The sequence below is a fragment of the Lampetra planeri genome, chromosome 28 (assembly GCF_965212315.1).
Source record: "Lampetra planeri chromosome 28, kcLamPlan1.2.h2, whole genome shotgun sequence".
NCBI lineage: Eukaryota > Metazoa > Chordata > Hyperoartia > Petromyzontiformes > Petromyzontidae > Lampetra > Lampetra planeri.
The window spans coordinates 5,429,836-5,439,459 of record NC_136134.1 but is presented as its reverse complement, the minus strand read 5'-3'; the positions used below and the strand labels follow the sequence as shown (position 1 = coordinate 5,439,459).

At 51.8% G+C, this 9,624-nt stretch overlaps 1 protein-coding gene across 1 annotated transcript; it reads right to left on the bottom strand.

Moving 5' to 3' along the window:
- Positions 1 to 1,790: 1,790 nt before the first annotated feature.
- On the bottom strand, positions 1,791 to 9,231 carry LOC144728354 (slit homolog 1 protein-like). The gene is made up of 5 exons (XM_078607731.1): positions 9,036 to 9,231; positions 6,608 to 6,929; positions 4,300 to 4,507; positions 3,703 to 3,995; positions 1,791 to 2,193 (listed from the first exon to the last, which is right to left on the bottom strand). The coding sequence occupies exons 2-5, from the start codon at positions 6,922 to 6,924 to the stop codon at positions 1,815 to 1,817; spliced, it is 1,197 nt and encodes a 398-aa protein (XP_078463857.1). The 5' UTR covers positions 6,925 to 6,929; positions 9,036 to 9,231; the 3' UTR covers positions 1,791 to 1,814.
- Positions 9,232 to 9,624: the final 393 nt, after the last annotated feature.

Here is a 9,624-nt window from a genome sequence, read left to right as displayed (position 1 = left end):
CTCTGCATCGCGTACACGTTGGGCATCGTAAATGTCTTCTTTTTTTTATCTCATTTTGATATTTTAAAAACATTTAGAGTCCTTTCTGATGATGTGTCAGGCCGGGAAAAGGCATTTGAGGGTTGTCAAAGCGTCTCACAAGTGAAAGTAAAGAGGGGAAAGATAACAGAATTAAGATTACATGGCAGGGGGTGGTGATAGGGCTTCGGGACAAGGGTTAGCATCTCATTGGTTTCTGTGGTTAGGGTCAGGGTCTGGTGAGCTGGTATAGGGTAGGATAGGGATAGGGTTTGATTGGTACGTGTGATTCAGGGGTACGGTTTGTGTTAGGGTCTCATTGAATAGAGTGGTTAGCATTAGGCTTGTGGACTAGCATTAGGACCTGGTTTGCTATCGTATTTATGGTGAGTTTTCATGCAAGTGCTAAATTCTGATTGACAAGTGTGGAGGTTGACTCAGCCCACCTTCCTTCCAGCGTTGATAAAAAATGAGCACCGGTTTGTGGGAAGGTCAAGAGTGGTTGCCCTATGGAATGGATGGGTGAGTGGATGGGTGAGTGGATGGGTGAGTTGGTGGGTAAGTGGATGGGTGCGGGGGTCAGTGGGTGGGTGGGTGGATGGGTGAGTTGGTGGGTAAGTGGATGGGTGCGGGGGTGAGTGGATGGGTGGGTGGATGGGTGGGTTGGTGGGTAAGTGGATGGGTGCGGGGGTGAGTGGGTGGGTGGGTGGATGGGTGGGTTGGTGGGTAAGTGGATGGGTGCGGGGGTGAGTGGATGGGTGAGTGGATGGGTGAGTTGGTGGGTAAGTGGATGGGTGCGGGGGTGAGTGGGTGGGTGGGTGGATGGGTGAGTTGGTGGGTAAGTGGATGGGTGCGGGGGTGGGTGGATGGGTGCGGGGGTGGGTGGGTGGGTGGGTAGCGGCCGTCAACCCAGGAAGCAACTGCCGTTGGACGCGGAGCTGGTGGTGCACGAGGCCCCGCTACTCCGGAGGGTTCGGGATTGGCTGGCTAGTACAGTATAGGGTAGGCATAGGGGTGGGGATTGATTGGCGAACACACTTCCCCAACACGGCGTCACGACCTCTTGCAAGTTCCCGAGCGAGCGACCTTTTCACCCTCAGACATGCTTCGTCTCTTTCGACCAGCCCCCCGCCGAAGCAAACGAAGCGGTGGGTGGGTGGGTGAGCGGGTGAGTGGGTAGGTGGGTGGGTGAGAGGGTAGGTGGGTGGGTAAATGGGTAGGTGGGTGGGTGATTGAGTTGGTGGGTGGGTGAGTAGGTGCATGAAAGAGTGGGTGAGTGAGATGGTGGGTGGGTGGATGATTGAATTGGTGGGTGGATGGGTAAATTGGTGGGTGGATGGGTGAGTTAGTGGGTGGGTGGTGGGTAAGTGGATGGGTGTGGGGGTGAGTGGGTAGGTGAGTGAGTAAGTGGGTCGGTGGGTGGGTGAGCTGGTGATTGAGTTAGTGGGTGAATGAGTAGGTGGGTGGGTGAGTGAGTGAGTGGGTGAGTTGAGATGGTGGGTGGGTGGATGGGTAAATTGGTGGGTGGGTGGGTGAGTTGGTGGGTGGTGGGTAAGTGGATGGGTGCGGGGGTGAGTGGGTAGGTGGGTGGGTAAGTGGGTCGGTGGGTGGGTGAGCTGGTGATTGAGTTAGTGGGTGAATGAGTAGGTGGGTGGGTGAGTGAGTGAGTGGGTGGGTGGGTGAGTGAGATGGTGGGTGGGTGGATGAGTGAATTGGTGAGTGGATGGGTAAATTGTGGGTGGATGGGTGAGTTGTTGGCTGGTGGCTGGGTGGGTGGGTGGGGCGGCCGGCGGCCGTCACCCCAGGAAGAAGCTGCCGTTGAACGCGGGGCCGGTGGTGCACGAGGCCCCGCTGCTCCGGAGTGGCGAGCCGTCCCCGGCGCAGCGCGCGCTGTCCGGGTATGTCTCCCCAGCGAACACCTTGACACGCGGTGCGTTGCGCGACACCCAGCGCCGCAGATAGGCCTCGTCGTCGCCGCAGCCGCAGCCCCACGGGTTGTTGTGCAGGTAGACCTCCTGCAGCGCGGCGAGGCGGTCGAGCAGCCCACCGGGCAGCGTGCTCAGGGAGTTGTGGCCCAGACGCAGGATCTCCAGGCGCCGGAGGTCGTCGAAGCTGCCTGGCGCGAGCTCCTCCAGCTCGTTGTTGGACAGGTAGAGGCGCGTGAGCTTCGACAGCCTGGGCGCCGCATGCATGCGAGAACGCGGCCGTGGTTAGCTTTCCGTGGGGACGCGCGGCGAGATGCTGTCGCCGGTCGGCAAGGGCGGATACAGAAGCTTCCCAAGAGGAGTTGGGTGGCGGGCGGTCCCTATTTTTCAAACTAATAATTACAACTACTTTATTTCAGAATATCAGAATATTTGTTTATACCGGAGGAGCGAAAACAACCGAATAGCTCCAGTCACATAATTCACGGGGAGAGAGAAAAAGCAAACTCCAAATATATATTCTTGGTTCGTTTGGTAAAGTCACGTAGAAGGGAAATAATAAAATAATTAAAACATTTACATCATAAAAATTCAAACAATTTGTGAGAATTTATAAAATTTTCAAAATTAAAAGAATTTTTATTGTTTTATTTTTATTATTTTATTATTTCCCTTCTATGTGACTTTACCTAAAGAACCAAGAATATGAATCCATGCAGTCACGAAAGCTTTAAATCGAAACTCCAAATATATTAGTGTCAGGATCAGGATTTAACCCACAATCCTTTGTACACTCGGCGAGGGAGATAACATCTCGCCAGTGCATCACCCCCTAGATTATAAAGAAGGCCCTATGCATGAACGAAAAAAAACATTCAACCTATTTTTCCGGTAAATATCAACAAAAGACAAATTTTCGTGGCAAAATATATAAATAAGGAAGGTACAACAAGAACTACTCCTGCACTGCCTCCTGCTGCCCACCACATTTACCCGCAGCCTACAACACTCCCTGTGCACAAGGGGGCGCCCACATGTGCGCTACTCGGGCATGGGTGGGTGACCATCCTGCACCAACACGGGCACCCCAAGGGCCGGACACGATTTGTTGAATGCCAGACAGCTCGCCCGCCTGCCCGTCGTCTCGCCACCATGGGGGCGCCACGGTGGCGAGATGTTGGCTACCTCGCCAGGTGCACAGGAGATCGTGGGTTCGATCCCGACCCTGGCGCCTGCATATTCGGAGTCTGCGTGTTCTCCCCGTGGTCGCGTAGATTTTTCTGCGGTTTTTGCCTCCACCTTTAGAAACATGCTTTGAGAGTATTTGGCTGCCGTAAATTTCTACACGATAAGCCACTTTGTCGGACTATCATTCGTGGCCAGGTCGCTTCTGAAAAAGAGCTATACAGCTTGGTGGGCCTTACCGTCTGCCTGCCTGCCTGCTCACACGCCCACTCACGCACACGCTCGCCCGCCCGCTCGCCCGCCCGCTCACCCGCCCGCTCGCCCGCCCGCTCGCCCGCTCGCCCGCCCGCCCGCCCGCCCGCTCGCCCGCCCGCTCGCCCGCTCGCCCGCCCGCTCGCCCGCTCGCTCGCCCGCCCGCTCGCCCGCCCGCTCGCCCGCTCGCCCGCTCGCCCGCCCGCTCGCCCGCCCGCTCGCCCGCCCGCTCGCCCGCCCGCTCGCCCGCCCGCTCGCCCGCCCGCTCGCCCGCCCGCTCGCCCGCCCACTCGCCCGCCCGCTCGCCCGCCCGCTCGCGTACTTGGAGAGCGCAGTGGCCGACACGTTGCGGATGCTGTTGTCGTTGAGCCACAGCACCTCCGTGTTGACGGGGATCTCAGCGGGGATGCTCGGCAGCCCCCGGTAGCTGCAGTCGACCGCGTTGCCCACGCACGAGCAGGCGTCCGGGCACGAGCCCCACGCCCCGAGCTGGCAGTGCGAGTCCCCGCCCAGGGCGGCCGTGTCCACGCTCCGCACGGGAACGCCGGGAACGCCGGGGACTGCACCGCTGCAGCGAACGGCATCGGGGTCCGTGGACCAGTGCGCACCTTTCACCTGCGGGAGGTGGTGGAAAAGAAATTTGTTCACTCACCCGTTTGTTCGTTTTGTTGGGTTATTCGTCGATTGAGTCAACTAGCAGGACTCTGATGCCTCTCATTCGTTCGTTCGTTCGTCTTGTCAATGGTCGATTAAGTCAGCTGGCAGGGCCGTGATGCACGAGGGAGGCGCCATTCCTTTGAGGGTCACAGTCCACTTCAAATTTCAACCGCCAACCGGAGAGCGCATTTTGACTCAAGATGTATTCCCAATCATCGGACGGTTCCCAAAAAAATCTGAAGCGTTCGTGTGACGCGCCCACCTTGAGGGTGTTCTGACTGAGCCAGTGGCTCAGGTAGAGTACAGTGCAGGAGCCGCAGTCCCAGGGGTTGTCGTGCAGATGCACCCCCTCCAGGCTCTCCAGCCGGTCCAGGCAGCCCTCGGGCAGCGAGCGCAGCTGGTTCTCGTGCAGGTGCAGCACCTTGAGCTTGGGCAGCCGGTCGAAGGTGCCCTCGCGCAAAAACTTGAGCCTGTGCCGAATACAGGCGGCGGATCCCGTTGTGCACCGCCCCCGCTCGTGCATCCGGGAGAGGTCCCGTTATCCGCAGAGGGGGATCTTTCTAGATAGCGACGCTTTTTAGCGGATGATTAAAGAAAAAGCGCGACCCAAATCACTACGACCCAAGTCACCGTTGCAAATGAAACTCGACGCTGGTCTCTTGAGTTCTCGCCTGTTTCAAAGAAATCAACTTGAATTATAACAGTATTCGTGACTCGATAGAGTACAAGGTGCTCTTGTCCGTAATGATTTTATGAATCAATTGGTTCGCAATGTGTTTGCAGTGGTGCACAAGCACGCATAGCAAACAACAAAACCAACACATTGGGCAATAACACTGCCCGAATAGGAAACAGACACGTTTATAAATGCATACTATTAAAGCAGTGTCATTTGACGGATGCGGCGAGTTTTTCATTACGATTCTATTTGAATGCACCCAATATTATTTGGACCCCATGAACCCGGTGTATACCAATTGCGTGCAATAATTGTATTGTATCGCGAAGACAGAATAGGGCGAGATAGATGTGGCGTGCCACTGTAATTCGTGGAACAGTGCTCTGCACCATTCTGGCTGAGGAGAAGCCCTGATCCGTTGGTTCTCGTGTGGAGACAACTCCAATGTCGCTTCTCAAACAACAACAACAACGGGGGGGGGGGGGGGCGTACGATGGTGGCTCTGCATGCCTGTAATACAGCGCTGGAGGCAGCGATGGCTGGTGGATCACACAAAGATTGCGAAACTTCCCTCCCATTTGGCGTCGAGGTGCAATACGCTGGCTCGTCGGGAGAAGGCAGTACAGCAAGTGGAATCATTTCCTTCTGTGCGGGGATGATCTATGGATGCCCCCTGGTGCGTGTGGGTGCGTGTGGGTCCCCCCCCCCATGTAATAAACCACTCATTAATTGCCTGAAAACATCTTAGCACAAAAGCCTAATGTAGCAGGACACCTCCTGAAAAAGAGTCCTTTGGCCCAGTGTGGCTTTCCTGGATGAATAAGTAATCTATTATATTGTTCAAAGAGAGATTTTGGTCATCATAAAGCCGCCCCACCACTACCCCTACCCCTACTTTCCTCACCCACCACTACCGACTGCTGGGTAAAGACAAATATCCCCCGTATAGCCTTCGCAATCTGTTGGAGCAAGTGCTGTTAGCACCTATGAAGGCCGCCACGGCACACGAGGGGGTGGGTGGGCCAGCACCACGCCCAACCGCCTTTGTCTCTCTAGTGGCGATATTTACACACCGCACCAGGTACTCAATTGAGGCTGAGTCGACCTAGGAGAATCCCAGGACCAGTTCAGATAATCGTCACTGGTGTTGGCCGTGAGCGGGAACTGAACTCGGGTCTCCAGGTTCGTAGCGCAGCACGCTAACCGCTACACCATCGCTCCCCACTTCCCCCACCACCACCCAAACAAACCCAAACAAACCCATCCCTGTGTCCCTGATGAAGGGGCAGGGCCTCGACAGAAAGAGGTGGGGTCTAAAGAAGAAGGGTGGGGCCTAATCAGAAAGGAGCAGGGCCTAAAGAGGAAGAAGCAGGGTCTACAGAGGTTGAACTCACCCTGTTGATTTAAGGTAATGAACGCATGGAATCAAATGCATGCAGCAGGCAGATTTGCTTTAGTGCAGCAGATATGGCCACAGGCCGACTAGTTTATTTTATCTTCTTGGTTCTTTCGGTAAAGTCACGTAGAAGGGAAATAATAAAATAATAAAAATAAAACATAATAAAATAATTCTCACGACGTTTCGGCCACAACGCAAGCAGTCGTCCTCAGGTGTGGCCGAAACGTCGTGAGAATTATTTTGTTATGTTTTATTTTTATTATTTTATTATTTCCCTTCTACGTGACTTTACCGAAATAACCAAGAAGATGAATCCCTGCAGTCACGAAAGCTTTAAATCGAAATTCATTTTAGTTTGTTGGCCTTCCCCGCATCTCGGATTAGCACACTTGGCTACATAAGGAGTGCGAAATAAGTTCAACATACATACGAGACACATACAAATCGTTATTACTGTTACAACAGCCTGAACCGATACCACCGCGCACTGACTTGTTGTTGTTGAGGTTGAGCACGCGCAGGTTCTTGAGCTCGTCGAAGACTCCGGCAGGCAGGTAGGTGAGCTCGTTGTTGGCCAGGTTGAGGACGGTGAGGCGCGTGAGGCCGCGGAAGGTGCCCGCCTGCAGCGAGGAGATGCGGTTCGAGGACATCCACAGCTCCTCGGTGTCACGTGGGATGTGGAAGTGGATTCCCGCCAGGTCCTGCTTCGGGCACTGGATGATGCGGCCGCGGCACGAGCACCTGGGCGGGCAGCCGGCCCATGCCAGCCCGGCCCACAGGGCCATGGCGAGCAGAAGCGGTCTCAGCATGGGTGCTGCGCGATTTCAAACACAACGTCAAAATAACATGATTCCATAATAAGAAGAACAATATAGTTTGTTCTCACACTTCTCTAACAAGGGGAATCTCAACGAGTGTCTTTGATTCAGGAGGGTCCTGCCAGGCTTTTGCAGTAGGGGACGATGTTGCTTTGTGTAATGGCGAAGCAGGTTATATTTCGACAACGGGATATTTGGCCAATACCATTGTGTTGAAACATTGTAGGTTTCAAGAAAAATTGTGTTTCTTACAAATCAGGGAACAGGACGTCCACTAAAGAGATGGAGCGATGAAATCAGCTCTGAGTGTAGGTGGCAGGACAGTGAGACTTGACATCAGCTTGGGAAATTATTATTCTGGTGATTATCGAAATCCGCATTGCAGTGTTATTGTGATGTTCGTCACATTTATCTCCCATCTCCGCTCTACTGGGACCCCTATGTTCGCCCTCACCTTATAATAATTATTAGAATAATAATAATCTAATTAAATATATTATTCTAATTATTACATACCCAGGAAAGGCTCACAGTCTAAAGATTATCTCACGGGAGGGTCCCTTGCATTGGGATGCTTGGCCGAACACAATTTCCATTTTATGTTTTTAGCTGTGGAAGGAAATCGGAGAACCCTGAGGAAAGCCATGCAAACTGCGCACAGAAAGGTGCCCGAGTCTGGAATCTAACCCAGGTCCTGGGAGGCGCCAGTGATTCACACGACCATCGTGGTCAAAGCCACTGACGTTGGCACTGCCACACCTCACGGAGGCTTACTCCGAGACACGTGTTCTTGATTTTGGGTTCAATTTGAAAAATCTGGAAATCGAGGCATGCATTCTAAATGTTACGTTATTAAATACATATTTTTATGTTGATCGGCAAGCACTTTAAGGGTTTTATGAAAGGATGACAGGAAATTACTTGACGTTTTTATCGCCATTTTGTGCCTTTCCCAGAATAATTGGTGTCACGTGGCATCTGGTGACGTCACTTTTTTAGCATGAAGGCATGTTAAATCATTACATAATTATGTAAATGATCGTACAATACAGACAAAGATATCAGAAATTGTCCTTAAAAATACAAAATTGTTTGTCGCATGTCACTCGGTTCGAAATATATTTATATATGTTTTATTCTTCGAGATGAAATTCAGCCAAAGTAATTACAGAAGAAACGTTCACGTGATCGGGTTTATTTTGGAGTCATTGGTGACTGGACTGAGAACAACTCTCTCGACGTAGTACTTAAAACCCCAGTTTAATCACAGGCAGCTCCCTGAATTTAAAGCCAAGCCTGTGTGTCAGCAATGACAGCTCAGTCCTTTGACACGAGGTCCCCATTCCTGATCATCCACGTTCTTTATTTAACTCCCACAAGCAAATCACTCATAAACAAAAAAAATCAATCGGCCAAACATCCTCAACGGGACACTGGAGAGATAACCTGGAGGTGTATTTAGGCTTTCCTGAGTAAAGAGCTTCGTTTTTCTAACCTTGTGTGCTTTTATCCTGAACTGTGCTGCAAGCGCAAAGAGATGTGATGAGAGCATAGACGGGTGTATTTTTGTCTCTATAATTATTTGTCAATGCACTGCTGGATTCACCACGCGGCTCAGTGCAGGTTCAAAAGGGGGAGAGCATAGGTGGGAGCATAGAAGTGCAGTACAGCAATGAAACATTTCTGCATTACCATCTACCAACAATGTAGCCCTGCAACAGCCTATAACGACTGGCATGAACAACAAGTGCCCATCCAAGCACTTTGAAGGCTTATACCGCCTTAGCTTCTGATATCTGTGGAGATTGAGTGCATTTAGGGTGATTTATATTTGACACAAAAATACAGCACATACGATACGAATTGTAATACTGCTGCTGTATACTGTCATTCTTCAATTCTGCATTGATAGTTTTTTAAAAGATGTATATAACTGTAAATCACGTATGCTTACATTATATTTCACATGGAGTGCATTCACTTTAATATACAACAACAACACATTGCTGTACAATGCCTAGCAATGTCCGTCCATCGCAATTAAACGACAGTGCAGTATTATCACGAATCGTCTAGATACGTCACCGAAATGCACAACTCACCGGCAGCCCGTTCACAAGGACCATAAAGAAAACTGAACGAGCTACTGTTGCCTTTGTCAGCAGAGCTGGCTGAGTGATGCACAAGGCAGTCAGTCCTCTGCTCCGTTAAAACAACACCGGTGGCTTTTCAATGTCAGCAGGTCGCTCTTGCCCTTTGAAAATGTCTGGCCACAGTGCTCAAATGAGACTCACTATATGGGAGGGATCGGGGGGGGGTGATGTGGCAGGTTGCTCTGATGTCCCAACCCTCCTGCCCACCGACCCCCCTGCTTATCTTGCCAATTCTAAAGCCCTTATCTCATTTGCTCAATCTGCTCGGAGTCCCCATGTCTGCAGAGCCTTGGCCCCCTGGTTAAAATTTGATGGGGGCCTCGTGCATAACCGTGCACAGCAACACTAATGTGAAGTCATCACTGTGTGGGTCATACATTGTCGTGACTAAACTTCAAAGCATGGCATTGTGTTACGTATGGATAAGAAAAGTTAATTGGCTCGGGGAGGACATGGGGCTGATGGACGAGGCCGGAGCTTCGTAACATTAAAAATAAATTCACGAGGCACGGACTCGGAGCCATCAAAGCAAACAATG